This window comes from Drosophila eugracilis, unplaced genomic scaffold, assembly GCF_018153835.1.
Source record: "Drosophila eugracilis isolate 14026-0451.02 unplaced genomic scaffold, ASM1815383v1 contig_1897, whole genome shotgun sequence".
Taxonomy (NCBI): domain Eukaryota; kingdom Metazoa; phylum Arthropoda; class Insecta; order Diptera; family Drosophilidae; genus Drosophila; species Drosophila eugracilis.
In genome coordinates, this window is record NW_024572751.1 from 2,257,891 (window position 1) to 2,279,279 (window position 21,389).

The 21,389-nt window shown below is 37.0% G+C and overlaps 1 protein-coding gene across 6 annotated transcripts; it reads right to left on the reverse strand.

Annotated features, from left to right (window-relative positions):
- Nucleotides 1-833: 833 nt before the first annotated feature.
- On the reverse strand, nucleotides 834-19,342 carry LOC108109620 (transmembrane and coiled-coil domains protein 2). 6 transcript variants are annotated; one of them, XM_017218191.2, is made up of 10 exons: nucleotides 18,858-19,342; nucleotides 6,205-6,384; nucleotides 3,433-4,104; nucleotides 3,295-3,359; nucleotides 2,721-3,226; nucleotides 2,425-2,545; nucleotides 2,236-2,340; nucleotides 2,045-2,158; nucleotides 1,772-1,947; nucleotides 834-1,699 (listed from the first exon to the last, which is right to left on the reverse strand). In XM_017218191.2, exons 2-10 carry the CDS (start codon nucleotides 6,344-6,346, stop codon nucleotides 1,573-1,575), a joined length of 2,028 nt encoding a protein of 675 aa, XP_017073680.2. In that variant the 5' UTR covers nucleotides 6,347-6,384; nucleotides 18,858-19,342; the 3' UTR covers nucleotides 834-1,572. The 6 variants fall into 6 exon arrangements, with proteins under 6 accessions (XP_017073680.2, XP_017073684.2, XP_017073682.2 ...); XM_017218195.2 differs by lacking the exon at nucleotides 6,205-6,384 and having other exon boundaries at nucleotides 3,433-4,970; nucleotides 19,227-19,339; XM_017218193.2 differs by lacking the exon at nucleotides 6,205-6,384 and having other exon boundaries at nucleotides 3,433-5,180; nucleotides 19,227-19,339.
- Between the last annotated feature and the right edge of the window lie 2,047 nt (nucleotides 19,343-21,389).

The following is a 21,389-nucleotide window of genomic DNA, read 5'->3' on the forward strand; positions in this document are numbered from 1 at the left end:
CTTGAGACATTTTCTGGATCTCTGGTCCCAGAACCACATTTCGTTCATAGCTCCTCTTTTGCATTTTCTACCACTATATCCTTCTTGCTTGCCGTCGAGGGACTATATCAAAGTTAAGGTTATTAAGTTATTTTTAGTTTTAGCTATATCTATCTGAATCTACCAGGAGGACGTCTCCTGCAATGGCTGTTTCCATTGTAAGAAATTTTGAGTCGATCGGATAATTTTATCCATCTAGGACTATTTTACAAATTTATCTTTCTGTTACCGAAAGATGTTTAAAAACATACCAACCTTTTTTTTAACGCTTCCGCATAATGGAGGAATTTTTCCTAAAAATTTCACTTCTCACAGAAAGAAACAAACGCCATCTGCTGGTAGAATCTGGAGCTTAGTGAGTCAGTAATCCCAATACCTACAAAAGGCTTTTTAACATTTTAATTTGCTTCCTAATATTTTTGATGAACTAAAATAAGTTTGATAGGTTTATAGTATTAATATCTTGGTTGCCATAATCCATAAATCCTTACTACTTCCAAATTTATTATTTTCCAGCTACTAGTACTTATAAAAATGTACATTTCTGAATTAAAATAATCTGCCGAGTAGATCTACCTGTCTTCCTTTCTGTATGAACGGCAAAATTTGGGAGCAATAAAAGCTGGTGGTGGGTTGGGTTTTAGCTAAATTCTTAGAAAGCCATTTTCCTATCTTTCTCTAACTATAAAACCCCCGTCCACATTTTATGTTTATAGTGGCCTGACGTGTCTGACGAATGATAACCATATCCGTAAAAAATCGAGGAAAGACTTGTTTATTATGGGTCGAACACCTTTCAGGTTTGGACAGCATTTAATTAGGAAAATAACTACATTTAAATTCTTGAATGCTATTTATAATCTATTTTCTGTCAAGTTTTATTATAGTTGTTATATGACTAAAGCTGAGAAAGTTGGCAGCTGATTCTATAAGCATACACACCTTATATATGTATATCTTTAGTCCAATAAAAGTTTATAGATTGAAAATTTAATTGAAAGCCATTTAGTCCTTTAATCCTTTTTTGGTGATTTCATGTTGCTATACACCCCGCAACGTTTTATCTTTTGTGACAGACTATATAAATTTTCCCATAGTGAATAAAGTTCCGATTTATACAAACTTTCATTTTTTATAATTTCAATTGTTTTATAGTAATGTAAATATTTTATATAGGTTATACATAAATTATGTATGTTCAAATATAGTTGAGTAATGCACGGAGACATGTCAGCATTTCAAGTTATTACATAGTTTAAATCAATTTTGCTAAATTTGATGCGAGAGTGTTGTGTGTTTATGTGATGATTAGGTGAGTAATGAATAGAGTATGAATGTTTTGTACAGTTTCTCGAATGTGTGTGTGTGTGTTCGTGTTGATAATTGATACAATTTCAGTTAAAAAGAATATTTATAATCGTTATCGATAAGCTATATACAAAATATGCACTTTAGAACTAAAACTAACTAAAGAACGTAATGTATAAACTACTCGGTAGATGAGATGGTTGGCCACCACCAGCCCGACCGAGTTCACTTGACCACCAGCGATTGCTTGAGATGCCGCACCAGCCCGGAACCAATATCCTGAACATCCGGCCACTGTCGTATCACAAAGATGACGAAACAAATAGACAAAAACGTGGTGAGAACGCGAACTCTGGAAAATAAGTTAACAAATATATTTAGTAGCACTCATCTTGACACGGAATTCAGAAATACAAGTAGTTACCTCGTTTTGAGAAAAGGCATTATAATGCCTGCAGCGGTGGCCACAAGCAGGAGAACCACTTGCAATATCGTTAATACCACATTGATGAGTTTTACAACCAAGGCCCGTGCATTGGAATTATCAATGCCCTCGACGGTGACATATTGTTGCTGCGACATGTGCTCCATTTTCGATATCTATGCAAGAGAGGACCACGGTTAGATTCGGTTTGCATTCGACGTTTGGCGTGTTTGGATTGGGGTTGGAGGAGGACCCACAATCGTTTAAACTTACCCTCGTTTGACAGTTCTCGAGCACTTCGTTGACGTCACGTAGTCTTTCATCGCTTTGGTATTGTACTTTCTCCTCCATGTCGGCAATCGTTTGCTTCAGATTCTCAATTTCATTCTGTCAAACAAAGGCGGCAAAGCATGAGCACGAATGTCGGGCAAACTGCCAAAGCGTCAGCCAAGTGAACTACGAACCTGATGTAATTCCGTCAAGTCATTGATTTGCTCCTCGAGTCCCTCGGCACGATAGCGTTCACTTTCGAGTGTGGCGGTCAGATTGTTGAATTCCTTTTGGCCCGTCTACCGAAAATAGAAAAATGGGTTGAGATGTTAGATGTTAATGGATCAAGGATTTCCCTTGGGTTCCCTGGGGGATCTGCGTACCTCGAGACGTTCGATTCGCTCTTTCAGCTTCTCGTTCTCGGCCTTTCGCTCGGCCAGCTCTGTCAGCAATGTCTTGAGCACTATGTGGTATTGGCTGGCCCCCGACTGGCTTTTGCCAGATCTACGATGAGAAAATATTTTGAATTAGTTGTGTCTTCAATGCATTGATTTTGTTTTTGACTTAAAGAATATTTCCGGGTACATAGTTTAAATGATTAAAAATTAATTGATATTTATTTAAACAAAATGTCTTTTGGGTAACACCCAAAATTAGTAAAAATCAAAATTTAACTTACCCCCCTGGTATGCTTTCGCTGGTCACGCTGCTGCATTCGCTGCCATTGTCACTGTTGAATTTTCCCGTACCGCTGCCGGCTCCGCCTGTGTTGTTATTCTGTCCGCCGCCCCCCGACCCCGTCGAGGTTCCGGCTCCGGGCACCTGCTGCAAGCGCTCGTTGCCCAAGACGTCGGCATTCGCGGATTGTATGCCCTGCAGCTCGGCTTCGCTCATCTGGTTGATGTTGTCGGCGCTGCCAAACTTATTCTTGATTAGGTGTGCAAACTCCCGTGGCTTGGACATCACGGATCCGGAAAAGCCAGTGATGCCATCCCGAATGTTGCCGCCCACATTGCGGAGACCCTGGCCCACATCCCGCAGGACCTCACGCGGCTGACGGTGCTGGCTCTTTGTCTGGAACTGGTGATTCTGCAGATCCTTGGCCCGCTTTGTGTAGTTGTCCAGCTTTTTCTGCAGCTGCGAGATATTGTGTGCGCTCTTCTGGTTCTTCTTCTCGAAGACAGCCTGTCAAGAAGTTTCAAGTAGGTAAAGTTCCAACTTAAAGTTTATAAAGTATGAATTTATGAACTTACCTTGATACGCTGCAGTTGCTGTTTGTCTGCGCTGGCTGCCAGCTTCAGATACTCATTGACATTATCTGAAATTTAAGGCATTAAGTAAGATTATAACGTCATACTAAACGGTAGTATATGGTAGTTTATATTACTCACCATCTCTGGCTGTTTGCTCCTGTCGGATGGACTCCTTGGTGCATTGGATTTTCGTGTTTAATCGGTCGATGGCCTGGACGCTTGAGCTGCGTTCATGGCAACGACGATGCACCTTTTTGCTGCTGTCAAACTCGTCGGACACGAAGGAGGAGTAGTAGTCCTCGTTGCCGGACAGTCGGGAGTCCTCCAGACCGCTGCCTGTGCCGGCACTTCCACCGCCGCCGCCACCTCCTCCACCGCCACCTTGTTGTGGGCCCAAGAAGTCCGTCATGTCATTGACGCCAACAAGACCGCTGTAGGCCAACAGGCCGCCCTGATCGGAGCCATGGGTGCGTCGCTGACGTTCGCGACTCCGCCGCCGGTGGGTGGGACTGTGGCTGCGAAAGCCGCGAGCCACCACCCCGCCGCTGCCCAAACTTCCGGTCACCGTGTTGCCGCCGCTGTAGACAGCCGCCTGTGCAGCTGCCACTGTGCTGGATGAGGCCGAGGAATTGCTGTTCGTGTTCGCGGAGGCTGCTCCGGATCCGGAAGTTGCTCCTCCAGTTGCCGTTGTCGTTGCTGACACAGGTCCTCCTCCTACCGATCCACCGGCCGATGGGGCAGTCGCTCCACCCGCTGTCGCTGCTGCTGTCTGAGTGGCTGCCGCTGCCTCGCTGGCTCGCTCCCGGGACACTAGCGAATTGTGGCGCATAGAAAAGTATGACTTGGGTTATTCTCTAAGTCGAATCTGTGTATTTTGTTTTCTTTAGAAATTCGATTGATCATGAGCTGCGTTTTAAGCAGAACGTAAAAGAAAGTTTAGCACTTAGCGTTTGCTGTATTGCAAATATGGTTATGTAATGATATTTTTTATTTGTCTTTTATATTTGTTTTTTTTTTAATTTTTATTATTCATTTAGTTTGTATTTTATTTACGTATTTGTGTTTCATTTTTATGTTACTATGAAGATTCATAAATGAAATTAAGAGTAATTCCTGTTTGATAACTGATTTAAATTTGGATTTATGCTTTATATATTATGAATTTAAAATTCCAATCTTTTTTAAGATAAGGTTTTTTTTTCAGTTATAGATTATCTTGTATATTTATGCAAAACTTTAAATTAGTTTCTTGCTATATTTTTAAAATTTTTATCACATGGTTTTAAGGACGATTTACAGTAATTTCGTTATAACTCGAACTTTTTTTATAAACAATTTGACAGTATTTCATTTTTATTCAGGTTCGTCAATTTTATATTTTTAAATCCATATTCGATATATATGCATTTTAAAGATCTTCGAGGAGTGAAAAATTTGTTGCATGCACAATGGCGCTGATTTATAGTGCGGGTTTTATGTGCGTTGAATGTGGAATGAATGAGTGTTTTAAAAAGAGTTATTTCACTTTTTGATTGACAGCTGGACGACAGCCTGTATGTGAGCCGTAGAGAGAGATAGACAAACAGGAATAGATAGAGACAGAAAACGACAGAGAGCGGATAAAAGAAGAAGCAGTGGCAGGCAGTTTAATAGCGTTTAAAATCGTGTGTTTTTCACTGTGAATAGAACCAAAATAAGCAGTAATACGATTATATGAATGAGTGAGTGAGTGTGGCGGTGAAAGTGCATATGTATTGGTAAGTAACTTGCAAAACAATTGTATTTTGAAAATATTGGTATACCTACATTTACCAATGATTCTGATTGGTTTTGTTTGAATTGCAAGTGTAGCTAGTTAGGCAGGCTAACATTCAACGGTTACAAAGCTAAACAACGAAAATATAAAAATATATAAACAAAAGTATGTAAAGTGTGCAGTCAAACGGATAACAGATGTTAAGCACAGTCAAATGAAGCAATAAATAATAATGTCTGAGGCACTCAAAAGTAGGCTACACTTCTTGATTTCGATTCATACATGACTGTTTGTAAGCTGCTTGATGCCGAACTCGTAAAGAACATTGCGAATAATGGGCGTACAGGGGATGGTTGGGAGGTATTTTGGATTCTGGCAGATGAGTCATCGCTCATCATCTAGCAGGGTGGAAATTCGTGGGCGAGGCAATACCGTATACCCTGATTTCGGAAAAACTGTGCGAAGTTAAATCTGCTAGTGAACTTCAATTTCAAAGATCTAACTTTTCTTAAAGTATTTAGTATATTGAATATATATCATATATATTGAAATTGGAGAACAACTTATATATTTTAGCAAATGAATATATTTTTAATTTTTTTTTTTCTTAGAGTGTCTTTCATAAAGTAATTGTAAAAATTCATTTCTAATACTATATCTCTAATGGATTTAAGCATCTGAACTCCATTAAAAATCTATTTTCGTGTTACGGAATCAATAACTTTTCTTTGAATTTGAACAAAATCCTAAGGTCACCATAATTGATTACTTTTTAAGTAACATTGAAAATATTAAAATATTAATATAAAAAAATAGATGACTTAAGTATAGCAAATGCTATTAAAGAGTTCAACCTTCTTAAACAGTTTTTTTCCACAGCTCTACACAGACTAGTTAATAGCGGAAGCACAAATTGAATAGGACGCCCACTGATAGCACAGCAATCCCCAACCAAATCGAGCTCGGCAACCGCATCCAGACCCTCAGAGATTGGCATTAGACCCGCTGATAAGATGCAGGAAGCTCAAGCTTCAACACGAGCCAATCATTCCAATTATGCGAGTAACTAATGGAATAGAAGGTGCTCGAGGAAGGAGGGGATGGTGGTTTCAGGAGAGGAGTCCGGAGGATTAATGATCATAATTGATAATTACTTTGCTCGGTACTTCGGCTGGCAGAGGGTGAGCGACTGGCGCGCAGGTTCGAGCTGGAACCGCGAGATGGACGCAGGGGCTGCAGCGTTAGAAAATCCCGATTTTGGTTCGGATTAAATGCCGCATTAGGCGTCGAGTCCATTATGGCAGGCTGCCATTCAATAACCACGATTACGCTGACTGCAAAGAAATACAAAAAAAAAAATCAAGAATGAATAAACAATATTTTCAGAACATTTTGTAGGCCAAGTAGCAAAGTCTAAAGGTGAATCAACTGTCCGCCAGCTGATAATCCGCGCATAATCGGAATATATTTGTATAAACATATGTATATATATACATATGGAAGTGCGAAGAAAACTGGAGCACATGGAATAATAGATTATATACATTCCTGGCATTTCTTGGCAGATGGAAACCATCTTGTAAATTCAAATACCCAAAAATAGTGTCATCACTGACACACTTCAAGTGCCTCGCCCCCCGATAGATATGTATACAATCTATTCTTAACCTGATATGGTAGCAATTTGTTAGAGATATTGCCTCCAGCTACCAACTGACTATATCGGCGAACCCTATATAGATTGATTATGTGAGTATATGTATATATATGTGAGCCGTCTGGAAAGTGTAGAACTCAAGTGCCATGGGCGGCATGCCAATGATGTTGATTTTTGGGGGAGGGAAGGTCTCCAATATAGACGGCGGACGCATCATCATCATTATCATTGGGTGCCTCTCTGATACAAATTGTTTACTTGATTATAAACATTTATACATTCGAGCCTTTTTGTTTGCCTTGTTTCCAGCGCACCCAATTGAGCTGCCCCTCCATCAAGAAATTCCAATGTGTTTAATCCGCCCGATGAAATAATATCCCAAATTCCATTATGCTTATGCCCTATTCCAAGAGAATTGGTTAATCTTTCCTTTTTTTTGTTGGCATGAAAGCCGTTCCAGATCGTAATCACCTCTAATGGATGTAACTTTCACGCCCTCTGAAGCGACCTACCCCATTGTTACTTCACTTGAACCAATTGAGAATCCACAAGCAGCACTTTCCACTGGCGTTCCGCTTTTCTTTCATACGCTTTACATTTTTCGGGTAATTTTCCGTTCGGTAAATCCCTTTAAGTCCGTCCCCACACTTGCACATGTTCAGACAGTTTTACAGTCTATATATTTGCATTTTAAGCCCTTTGTCGGTGTGGTTATTCTGGCTTTTTCTTAGCTAAGTACCAGTGGTTTAAACTTGATAAGTACCAGTATAGGAATCACTTTTAAAAGAGGACTGACTGGAATTTTGATATTGAATACCTTTTTGGTGAAATATTGCAAATAGAATAAGGCAGGGATGAAAGATAAACATTTTTTGTCTAAACAATAGTTTCAGATACACAAAAGACTCGGATTACAAAGAGATCTTTCAAATATAGATAAAGATTACATATGAAAAATGTCAAGTTATCAGAATTTTACATGGGAATAGTTTACTTTACTTCATCTGGTAAAAAACTTTCTTTAAGCCATACGAGGTATTCAGCAGGAAACAAGGCGAACATCAATACCATTTCTAACCAACATTGTTTATAAGGCATCCGGTTAAACGTACTTGTCTATGGTTAACTCTTTTTAAATCCGTTCATCTAGGCATCACTGTTCCCTAAAAAGAGAGAAGAGGGTAAACACAGATTTGGGAGGAGGGAAAGGGAGAGCTAAAGATGGACTTTACTCAGTCCGTTGCGCTTTCAACCAAAATGCTCATCTGCACTTGACTGCGCCACAGCTGATGGGTTCGTAGAGGAAGAGGGGTAACGGATTCGGGTGGTTAGATAGGGGGATAGGGGTTAGGGGCCTCTTTGGCTACGACGTTTTGCTGTGTGAATCGAGCATAATCATTTTTCTTTGTGCCCCTTTCTTTCGGTTTCTTTGTGAATTTTAATCAACGTATTTTGTAACCTTCTTCTGTTTTTTCGCGCTTTGTTATTCCCGCGACTCGCGCCCCATTCGCTTTCTTAAACAGTTGTTTTGTTCGTGGGCTGACTGATGTTTAAACAGAAAACAAAACAAAAACAAAATAACAATAAGCGCATTGAAATTATATATCAAGCGAAAAGAAGAAAGGCAACGTCGAATCGGGAATGTCCTGTCTCGGATAAATAACATTTAATTAACAAAAGGCTCTTTCTATATTATTAATTTTAATTACTAGAATTTAACTAAATTTAAATCACTCGAACAATTCGAAGTGAATTCTTAATATATATATGATAAAACATGGTAATATATGAAGGGGAGAATGGGGGAACACAGTTTCTCAGTGCAATAAGATACAAAGTCTTATGAAATTGTGGCTTTTCTTTTATCTAATTAACAAATTAATTTAATACTACACATATATTATTTTCCTTTATAGGCTAATATGAGTACTTAGTTTAAATGCCTAGTCAATTGAAACGCTACTATCAATCAGAAAATGCAACTCAATTGAATAAAGCAATCAGCCAACATTGTAATGACAGATCTTCCAAAGTAGTCTTATCAATCCTTCGAGTGAATGAATTCAGGGTCATTGCACCCACGACTTTGAAACTCATCATGCTGTCCCAGACTGTACTTCCCTTATCTCCCCCTTTTTTCCTCTCATTTTCTGAGATGTCTTTCTGGAACGAGTCGCAATTCGAAGTGATAAGACAGTAGAACCCCCATTCCAAAGAATTTCGATTATCCAGAGTCCAATTGGAAGTGCACATGAACCCAGCAGATCCCTCAAGGGGAAACGATCCACATCGGTTCCGCATTCTTTATCACTTAGTAATGAATGAAGAGTGAAGAGCGTTCAAAGTCCAAAGATAATTGATCAAAGCCCAGACCTATGACATAAAGCAAATGCATTACCATAAAGCACACGGACAATCGAGACAATGGCACTTCAGACTTAAGTTGTGTTTTCAGATGGAAAATTGTTTAATTTAAAATGAAACATAATTTTTTTTATTATTTAGATTTACAAATTCAGTTTATAAGTTCAAAAGGTCAAAGCTTTAACCAACCCATTATCATTATCAAGCTTGATTTTAGTAATACATCAGCACAGTCACTTAAGATAAAAATGATTTTTAAATTGTGACAGGTAGTTAACTTTTTGATTATTTAAATAAATAATAAAGCTCACCATTAGTAAACCAACTCTTTACTTTTAAATAAACTTTTTATTTATTCAAAATGTTTTATCAAGATATTAAAAAAAACCTTTATAATTATTCTGACCGCTCGAATACATGCATGTTTAAATGCTAAGTATGCAGATTCAATTATGCCAAGACATTTGCTAATGACTCGGTACTGAAATACCACAACGTTCTGCATGTCGTAAGTGCATGCATGTGTATCTCGGGATTGCGACTTGGCACCGCAGCTGGTTATCTTCTGTGAAGGTCACCACGCTCGGATTATAAATATAAAGAACCGCATTAAATTATAAGTCCGTGCATACAGACAGCGGCAGCCAGTCAACAAGTAATTACCCTACAGACTCTCGGTCTCGTTTGCATTCTCACCCGGCATCCCTTCCTCCCTTCCTTCTACCACATGGAACGCCCCCTCCTTCCAGCATCACCCTATGAACTGTGAGTAATTCCATCATTAGACAGCATGCTGTTGCCTTTTATAGACTTTGGTCTACATATCTGCCATCTAAATAATGCGGCACTCGACAGACAGTGGGGAACGATTCCAATTCAAATGACCTAACGTTGCAACGTTTCTTTCAATTTGTTCTTTAAGTCTTATAAATGCCTTGGAATAAATGTATATTAGACTAATATAATACAAAGCAAGTAAATAAGTTGGAATATATTAGTTTGTTACTTTATTTTTATACTTAAACACGTATGTATTCTATTTACTATTTACTATTTATTTAAATGGAAGTTCTTAAAATGCAAATCATTATTCAGATGCACACTTGGAGCGAACTAACTCTTTACTTTTTATTTATTTATTTATTAATAATATATTTTAAATGTTTATTTCCGTAGTCCGCCCTTTTCTTTCTTATCGCAACTCACACAGCTTGGCCGGCATGTCAAACTCTTTTTCATTTTCCCCCGATTATATAAGACTTGCAAATACTGAAGACACTGTTGGGCAGGTCAGGGCATTAAAACATATATATATATACATATATTGGTGTATGTATACCAACGAACAGCCATTGAACTTGCCGTGAAGAATTGCAAAGTTTGCCCAACAAAGCCCGTACAAGTCAAGAGAAGAGGCCAAAGAAAATAAAAACAAGTGAGTGAGTAAACTTTTGACTGTTGGCCCATTACCTCAACAATTTAACAAGACGCAATGTTGTCAATGCGTTTTTTATGGATGTTACTTTGCTGCTGTAGTTGCCTCAGCATTTTGCGTTGTGTTTTATTATTGCAGGTGTTTAAATTGCTGTTCGCGACCAGCCAAAAGGTAACTTGTAGCCTGCCAGTATTTTTCTTGTTTTTTTTTTATACCGACTGACGACTTTATTCTCATTTGTTGCCAGACACAGAAAGGGGGTGGTGGAAAACGAGGCAAAACAAGGGGAAACAAAAGCGGGTGGCAGGTGTCAAGTGCGAGTCGTGATTCATGCCACAAATACAACGAAAGGCGAATTTTAATTGCAATCAAACGACGCAGGTAGAAGTTTTGTTTGAAATTGAACTTAGCAACTTTAAGTAAGTTTTTTATAAGAGAAACATTTTTAAATTTATCCTGATAATAAATCTTCGTAGAAGAAAGTTTATTTTGTGACTAAAAGATGGAACCTATAGAATCAAAAAATCATACTACCCTCAGCAAGAGTATATAAAAAAGACAAAAGAGTTCCACCACTTGTTTACCTTTGTGTTTTTTTTAGATAAGCAAACTGGGAACTGTCATAATCGACAACCACAACCACAAAAAATAACTGGGAAAAGAAATGGAACGCTTGTGCTATTTTCCAATAAGCTTATTATCGCAATGCAATGGATACGCGGCAGATCTATTTTCAAACTGCCACCGAAAGATATCAGCCATTGCAATTGTATTTTAATTACAAACCTTATATATCAATCAATCAATCAGCGAAAGGCTCTTGTGTAACTCGAAAAAGTGAGAGGGGAAATTTATTTATCTATCTGGCATAATTAGTGGGTAACACGAGCGCAAATCGAGTCAATAGCTTTTAGATAACGACAAAAAAAAACGTATATATCCAGAGACTTTCTTTACCTGATGGGTAAATAACAGGTATGAGAATACCTAGACAGCAATTCAGGTAAAAATCTTTCGGTGAATCATGACCTTAAAACACTGAGATAAAATTTGATTTATGGCCAAACAGCTAACACTGTCTAACTTCTGCTTTTCAAAATGGCAACAGCATACAGAGTGAGTTGGCAATTTCCGGATAACTTACAAAGTTCAACAGTAGATATAGCGCCAGGTAAGCAAATACATTTCCAAAAATTTGGGTTTCATTGTAATAAATTAGAATGTGTTTAGAAATTAAGATTACCTAAGGAAACTGGCTCAAAGTCTGTCTGTAAACCGAAGATTTCAACAAAGACTTTTTGCATTATAATTTAAGAAATCGTAAGTCATAAAACATATTGAGTATATTGAACACAATGCTATAAATATAAAGTATTACGAAAAATGAATAGCCCGCCTATTTTCTTAGTCACATTTCTCCTGTCCCACACATGTTTCACTTTGGCAAATAAAGGTTTTCACGTTTAGAGCATTTCTGGCCAAGATTGCCTATCAAATGACCGTGCTTAGGTCTTATCTAATGTCCACAAGAAACCCACACACCTGGCATTAATCAGCCCACAGGTGTTGGCTAAGCCCACATCCAATTGGTGCCACATCGAGTGTGTAAATATAAAATTTGATTCACCGCCTTATTAATCAGAGGGCAGCACATGAAGGAAACCTGATATCGTTATTTCTATAAACAGAAGGCGGAATCGGAGATACAAAGACTGAAAATGACTCCCAGACCGCGTCATTTTGTTTAACAAAAAGCATACATATATTTATTTATTAATATTATTGTGGAATCCTTTTATGGTCAAGCCGTTTCCTGTGAAAAAAAACCAGCCCATGCATTTTTACTTGGTTAATGACTAAAGTATACACTATTAGATTGAAATGGGAAGAGCCCTATAAAAATAAGAACTCATAATATCCATTTTTGAAATGCTTATTTTATCTGATATTCCTACCGCCACTTGCCTTTGCTACATTTTACAGCCTTTGAATCATAAATACTACCTAATTATCAGTTTAGTATATAATCTATATTGCTGTGTAATCGCCGGCCATAATTTTTCTTGCTTTGTCGCTAGAAAGTAATGTTTTAAAATGTTACCAAGAGAGCGAATAGGGAAAATTGTGTGGTAAGTATTTTCAAATCGATTCACTCGATACTTTTCACTTCTTGTTGGCATTTCTCTGTGGTTTTTGTGGCGGGGAAAAAGTTTTTCAGTTAACAGCAGAGTAGTCAGCCAGGCAATTACCTTTATGACAGTTATCTAATGCCTTTTGCCCAAGCCACTGGTGGAACTTCTACATTTTCTCTGCGGGACTATCTCTTCCGCTGCGGCTTCCCATTAACGCAATTGGTTTGTGCCACTTTCTTTGAGATACTCGCAGCACGAGTCCAGCATGTGGGGCCATGCCATGATGCTGCTCAGAAACTTGGCAGATACTTCTAGAGGGCCAGACGCTGTTTTGGCCATAATTCATGACACATTTAAAACTATTTTATGGCTTGTTTCCACACCAAAACTAGCTGCTACTGTGGGTGTTTGGTTTTTTTCCTTAAATACTTTGTTTGAGTATAAACACGAAAGATTACCAAAAGACTCAAACCTTGACCCTGCCTACAGGTGAAGGTTCCGGAGAAGTTCTTGAAATGGATCTCTAGATAGTGGACCTTAATGCTGTTTAAATTACCTAGAAAATGTCTTCTTTTCCCCAAATTTAATTTGTTTTTCCCTAAACAATTTAGTTTCCATTTATGACACGTATTCAAAGTCAACCATGAAAGCAGCAAAACTAATTTTGATTTACTGATTACCTAATAATTAGCCAAATATAAAAATTAAATAAAATGGTTTGTTCATAAACTAATTGCTCAAACACTATTTATATTAGGAAATAATGCAAATAATTATTTTTCATATATCGGCCCCGCCCTGAAGCCAACTGTTTCATCATTCAATTTTGGGCGAATCGCTTAATTGACTTTTGCTGCGGGTCAATAACATTTTCGATGGCAACCAGAGACCTGGGAGGAAAGAGGAGATTCAATGAAGTTGAGTTGGGTTTAGACATCCGTTTTATGGTGTCATGGCATTTGTCAAATGAGACACCCTGAGCTGAACTTTAAGCCGGGTGTACCTTTGAGCTCGCCTCCAGTAACCAGAAACAGTTACTGAAATTCAGGTAATCTTGGTGACTCACTATTAACTTTTGGTAAATGTAAAAGAAATTGGATTTGGAACCATTAAAAAGATTAACATTGGCATTCCAATACGTTTCGAAGTATTTATTTTGTAAATACTTAAATATGCAATTGATAGCTTATTAACCATTTTTTGGATTGTCAGCTACTTTGGTGGTATTTATATTGAGCAATGATTCGTGGGACAGATATTAAAATGATTAGCACATAAGGCAAATAACCCGAATTTATTCTAGCAAAAATATTTTCGACCATTTCTCAAATCTTTTAAATTGAGGAAATAAGATTTAAAGGTATTATTATACAAGTTCTATGCTTTTCCCAATAGAATTCTATTTAAAAAATAAACCAGAAAATTATTTAAATTTTCCCTTAGCCGCTTTTTACACGTGTCTTTAGCCTCATCGTATTCTGTATAGGATGATTTTGTCACAGTTCAGATTTTCAGCTGTTGTTGATATTACTCATCGAACAGTCGGACAAAGATCAACCTGCTTAAACATTTTTACACCGAGTGTTCAATGAATTGGCCGACGAGCGAGCGTCGTCAGCAAAAAGCTCGCATGACTAAAATGCAAATATGAAAAAATAAATAAACTAAATAAGCGGCATAAACAAATGAGACGCTGCGAGTGCCGCTGTCGTGCCTTAAATATCAAACTCATGAAAACCGATAAAACCGGAAAGGAAAACACAAAGCACACTGCTAACTTGGCAAATACACAATAACAAAAATATTTATGCTTAATTTGGTCATTGTTTTTTGTCGAGTGAGAAACAGAGACAGAAACAGAAACAGCAACAGAAACATAAACCAAAATCAAAACCCAGAGCGTAAATACACAAAGAAAACAGACCAAAACACGTTTTGCTGTGAGCTGGCTTGTGTTTTCAAAGAAGCCAGAACGAGGCAGAACAGCCTGAGGAGGGGTTCAATCCCCACCCACTTTTTAAGCCCCCAACGCGAAATGATTCATTGGTGCCTGCTGCTGACGCTAAATCCATTCGCTTGATGAATTTAAATTGTTCTCAAACAAATGTGTACACTGAAACTAAAAAGGAAAAAACATAACTTTTTTAAGGAACTATAATCTTAGCTCATCCAAATATCCAAGAATAATGAAAAGTACTTCACTTTATAATGTACTTTTTAGTTTGTTCTTTTTGAAAATTACTCTTAACAAATTGGCTGAATCTGAACTAAACTAAACTAAATAAACCATAAACTATGCACCAAGGTATACAATGATCCACCTCTGCCATCAAAATCACATTAAACGACTTTTTATTCCCTAGACCATCCACTATTGGGTGTGACTCGTTGTCTTCCTGGCTTTTTTGCACGTCTTGAAAACAAATATTAAATTATTGATTGACAAGTCCTCAACCCTTTCCATTTTCCATACACACAACAACCGAAAGGTGAAAGTGAAAACTGTCGTTTCTATTGTTGTTTGACTCTTTTTGTTTGTGCAAAACAATTTAACAATTTATGTGTAAATTTTCACAACGGAAGTTGTTGAAACTTATGTGTGGGGCCATCGGAGCGACAACGGCAAAAATAGCAAGCAAAAAGCTGTAGTTTAGTTTAACATATAAGGTCATTGTCATATTTGGTCATCTTGTCGAGCGTTTTTTAGAGGATGATTCACTCAGTAACGGATACTTTCTTTCATAAAGAACACACTCTTTAAGTGGACCACTCACTGCCAAGAGAAATATCTACTCATAATATATGTTTTGAACTATGTAGATTCCCTGGAAAACTGATGAATAACGAACTCTACAAATAAAGTATATAGTAGTCTAGCCAATGGTATAGATATAAGCATTTAATCTAAATTAGCATGCCTGACATCATCAGCAAACCGAAAAGAGCCATAATCCTAAATTTACCTTGGTTACCGAACTTTAATCTATGAAAGAAATTCCATTCCAAGGCACTCCCCTCTACCATTTCTGCGTATTTAGCTCAGAATTCCGTTGAAAAGTCATCGTTTTTTATATGGTCTGTGTTAAATTAAGAAACATTAAAGTACAAATTGAACATTCTTTTATTCATCAATTATGATTAATAAACGTAATCTGTACGATTAGTGGGAAAGTGGGAAAAAATTCTCAGACGAATCTAATCAAGGTTTTGAGTGCTGCTTAAACATCCAGTAGTAAAAGTATGTAGTATTTTTTAAAATACATAGAACAAAGATTAAAAGCGGATTTTGGGTTATCTGGGGTGTTTTTTTAAATATTTACTAAGGTAGAAACCATGTGAGACATTTTGTTGGGTGCGTTGCTTGTTGCCAGGACCAAAACCAAATCGAACTCACACATGGCACTCTCTTTGCTCTTGCTTCTCTCTTCTGGGCACACGCCCAAAACAACAGAGAATAAACAGAACAAACAGAAAGAAACAACATCGTGGCGAAACAGAAACAAAAACAAATCGAATTAAATCGGTTTGAGTCGACAGAAGTTCAAGACCAAAATAAAACCCAATATAATTTTCACTCTGCTGCTATTTTCATGGCTTCCTTCCCCACATCAACAAACCTAAATAAATATGCAAATAATTTGCGTGCTTTCGTGCTCTTTTTTTATGCTTTGATTATATTGCATAATGCACGATATTCGGAGATTAATGGAGTTTTCGGAAGTTTGAAAACAGAAACTGGGACTCGGTCATATCCGAAAGTCATTTATTGGGAGGTTCGTTTGAAAACTGTTTTCGATCAAGGCTGTGGGAAAGCGAAAGCCAATTAGTGTAGATAATTAATGATGGAAAGCGAATTGATCAATCATTGGGAGATAGACGGAAGGCCCGTATCAGCACAAGGAAAAGTGGTAATTAGGAAATGTGAAGATCATGGCAGAAATTATTCTTTTTGATCAATACTTAGATGAGGGTTCATTGTGATTTTGTTGAGTTAAAGCAAGATTGAAGTATATTACATAAAGTAAATAAAAAATGTTTACACTTATGTATAGTCTTCAGATTATTTTTGTGATTAACCACAATTTATTAAATTCATATTAATGACCATGATTAGTCTCCTTTTCTGGCATGCTAATCGATTACTTTAAAATCCCCCGCAAAGTAACACCCGTGGCTAAATAACAATTAAATTGCCTTAATCTCCTCTACTATAATTCAGCTCTCATCCGCTCCATCCACCGCCCAACGCCCACCTGCTCTTTGACGTCATCATAGACCAATGTCTAGGTCTTCGCACTCTTGTGGGCTTTCAAAATTCCAAATGTCCAGATTTGTTGTTGCTCTCAAGTGTTTTTGGCGCCGTTGGCAACAAAGTAAGGAGCTAAAGCTTTTTCACGCTCGTGGCTAATTCTAAAAACCAAATCAAACACGAAATGAGCGCGCGCAGTTAAACATTTGGCCGAAAGAATTTTCAATGAAATATTTAATATGCATATGCTAGCTATGTAAGCTCCGAGTATCATAAATAAAATCATCAGTTGTCACGACCAAAAGAGATTAGTCGGTGGCAGAGAGAGAGGGAGTGTGAGGAGAGGGGAGAAGGTTGATCTGCACACGAAATTAAATAAATAATATAAACACTGCGCCAGAAATAGCTGACAAGCAAACGAGTGCGAGCAAGAAGGCTACACTGAAGAAAAATAGGAACTAATAAAACAAATTTAAAACCTAAGCCCATTTCGATTTTTAAAATACATTTTTATATAATTTTTTAATAAGGTTGACCCACAACTTTAAGGTGAACAACTTTAAAAAATACGAAAGATAAACACATCTTTCTAATATATGATAGTTTTGGCAAAGTTCAGTATAATCATAAAGATTTATAGACCCATTGAAAAAAATGTAATTCCAATTGAACAACGTAACCAAGTCATATTGTTTATTTAAACGGTTTAAGAAAAGATGCAACACTTTTTTTTCTGTGCAGAAATAGCCTCGCTATAAATGCCGATTCTTTTCAGTTTAAGACCGCTTACATTTATCATTCCCGTTGAATTTAATTCAATTGCTGACAAAAACGTGTTGTTGTAGACTCAACCGTGCCTGTCTCCGAGCAACAACAAATGCAACAAAACGATAGTGACAACAAACAGGAAGAGGAGGCTATAGAAAGACGAACTTGCTCAAGACGATCTCACACAAAATGTGCAGCTAAGTGAATTGATCGAGAGACGTGGAAGGAGAGTGTGATTGTTGCCAAGCCACAAAACGCATTCCCTACTATTATGAATTGAATTGAAGTTGCTATTAACGTTAATTGTGTTATGCATACATATGTCAGGGGGTGGTGGAGGTTGTTGCTTCAACGAAATGAAATCAAAGTGCACTGGCAGCAAAAGCCATCGTTTTCCAGGAGCGGAGTTACAGCTCCCCTTGTTATGATATGATCTCAGACAATTTAATTACCAACTATTGTCGCTCGGGAAGTGTCGATTTACCTTTAAAAGTCATAAAAATAGAATATATTTCTTTTATAATAAACATTAAGACTTGATGGTAATAATATTTTTTAAAGATATTTTTATTGTAAAGGAATAAGGTAAAAATAACTTTTTTTGTGACTTTTTGTTTTTAACAAATTTTTCAAAAAACACATTAAAAGGAACAGAAAATGGAAACAATTTTTTTTCAATTATTTTTTGCATTAGCATACTGAAACTTTTACATAAATGTGTTATTTGTAAGTTCGTTAATTTGTAACGATTTTAAAATCTAAATGACAGAAACATTTTTTTTAACATAACTTTATGTTTTTCAAGAACGATTTTAAGTAACGATTTTAAAATCTAAATAACAGAAACATTTTATTTTGAAATCGGAAATAACAACATAACTTTATGTTTCTCAAGAACTGTTCAATTTTTTTTAAATCCACCAAGTACATTATTTGACTTTTCGTATAGTCTGTTCTTAACACATCTTAGGTCAGAGTAATTAAAAGTTCTTAAGAAACGAAAACAAAAACTCTGGATCAATCCAGCAGTTTTTTTCCGCATAAAGAATAACCAGCAGAGCAGCACAAACACACGAACATGGGCCCCAGGTACATATAAGTGTATGTACGTGAGTGCGTGTGGTTATGTGTCTGTGGGCCTGGTTGCGAGTACACTTAAATAAACAACTTTGAACTATAAACAATATTCGGCACGCACTCACCTTTGCAACAACAGTTATTGAGGTGCAGCCATCCGCTCTCACTGCCTCTCCTTTCTCACTCTCCGCTCCGTTTTTCACGCTCTCTGCCTCTTCTCCCCTCCTTTTTTTGGCTGCTGCAGCGCTTGATTTTTATGCACACATCAATTTTCAAACTGCGACGCCCTTTTTCCGATTTTCTCTCACTAACAAAACAAAAACTATCGCACACAACAATTCACTCACACGCACACACTCTGTTTTAACAACAATTTGGCTCTTTACTTTTTGTGTATTAGATTTTCCTTTCGCTCTGCGCACTACACGAAATATACAGTTACTCGACTGGACAATCAGCGGTATTTGTTGTTAAGCATTGGCGTTGCTTCTTACATTTAATTGCTGCCCTTTCAACTTGAATGCCAGTAGCTGCACTTTGCTTTCTGTTTAACGGCTTCGCTCCGATTCAACCGACACACGACCACCCCCGCTAAAAATCAACATAAAATTAGTGTGGCTGCAGTCTAAAAGGCGGCCAATACCTAAGTGCATAATTCGCTGCAGGAGCTAGCCTTTCTGGTCCCACTAATGTAGGGTCACACTAACCATTAGGAAGTTTTCACAAAAATATCAGAATTACGAAATTTTTCGCTTTTGAATTTATTTTCAACTTGCCACTGCGTAATTTGTAGAATAAACGATTATATCATTTTCTGTGGTTTTCTTTGCGCGGGATAGTTCAACACAGTGCTGCTGGGCCGTCAAGCAATAACGTAAAACTCAACCCCGATTATGTATTCAAACTCTTGTAAAATGTTAGTAACATTCAAGAACTAAGAATAGAGGCCTAGTTTGTCAAGATAATAAGGATAATTTATTAGATATTACAACTACTAACTTCTATCAAACAACTATGTATGTATATGTATGTAATATTTCTAGCCAAGTTCTGCACCAACTTTTTGTAGTATTCTTATTTTGTTTTTTATGATAATTAACCATCAATAATACTGAAGCCGTTAGCATAGTAGCTTATTATCAACTATTTGCTTGGTTTTATTTTGTTAAAATCATTCCATATTTGACTATCATTGTGTGTAGTTCTATATAAAAAATAACTTCAAATCCATATGGTGCGATAGCGTCAGACAATTAACGTTATGTAGATAAAATGTCAAAAACGTCGAAAGTTAACAGATGTCTGTTACTCTCGTGTGCCCTTTTATGTTAGTCCACATTCATTGTCCGACCGTCATACAAAAGTAGGGTTAAAAATTAAATGAGTTTAAACCTTTAAAGACCTTTAAATTTGCCACTAGATTGATATATGGTAATTTTATTATTATTATTGTGCTTTAATACTGTTGTAGAGTTTTTATGATTAATATACATTTTTATTTGATGACTACCGCACTTTTGAACATGTGACAACTTAATCTAATTACTGCACGTTCTATTTTATATATGTAGATATAACAGACTTATGATAAAGCTAAGTATTATAGGAAGAAGTAGGGGTAATGATTTATATTTACAGTTAAATCCAAGCCCGGTCTGGAAGATCTTAAGGGTAGGGTGGTGTCTCTTCAGTCTTCTTTTGACTCTGTTCTAGGGTCTGCACTGGTTTCAAGTTTTCTGGCTTAGCTGTTAGGATGTGCATTGTGACTTATCATGTATTTCTCCTGTAGCTTATCACCAAGTATGGACATCTTAAGATCCCGCTCTATGTCGCTGGTTTTCAGATAACAAGAAGGTTTCAGTTTAATCAGGATGCTAATCTTTTTAATGTTGCTTTTCAAAGGAATTACCGTACACCTACAAACAATAAAAGATGTGCGTTGTATGGCCTTATATATTATGACCATGCAACCCAGAGATAGCTTGTTTTGTTTTGCGAGAAGACATGACATACGGGCAACCCTGCTCCTGAAGGATAGCTGTAGGCACGTAATACGGCTGTTGAATGCAAGTCTTCCGTCTCGGGTAGCCGTAACCCCAAGGTATTTTTATGAAAGATCTTTTTTCGATCGGTAAGGTTAGGTTTTGTAAAAACTGAAATAATTTATAATAATAATATAATAATAATATAATCATTTTAATGATTTTTAATCTAGCCACGCCCCCTATAGCGCCTACAAAAGACGGAAAACCTAAAATGCGATAATCTGGAGAACTAAAAGAGCTAGAAAGTTAGGCTTGAGAATACGCATTTAGAGATTGCATTGTAGCTTGGTGTAAGATTTCATCTGGCCACATAGATTAAATGTCAAACTTCTAAGAAATGGAAACAATGACGTCAGTCAGACACAGCCCATGCTGTATGCACCTGCATAACATACATATGTACTGTACATATTTTTTCTGGTGCATTTTTCCAAGGCGCCGCGCGAAGGCTAAAAAGAGTTAAAAGATGTTATAGACACTGTTGAAAAAAAGCGCTTCTCGCACTTAAAAATAACATAGAAAATTAATGCGATTAATTTTGGCGGTAAAAACTACATAATACAAGTTCTTTCGTAGTATTTCATTCTGTTATTGCTACCGCTTTCAATATGA

Coding starts and splice junctions, on each gene's coding strand:
- LOC108109620 (XM_017218191.2), bottom strand. CDS start 6,346: ATGGACTCGACGCCTAATGCGGCATTTAATCCGAACCAAAATCGGGAT. Junction 4,105..6,204: donor CAGCCGAAGTACCGAGCAAA/GTAATTATCAAT, acceptor ACAATTCGCTAG/TGTCCCGGGAGCGAGCCAGC. Junction 1,700..1,771: donor ATGCCTTTTCTCAAAACGAG/GTAACTACTTGT, acceptor CTTATTTTCCAG/AGTTCGCGTTCTCACCACGT.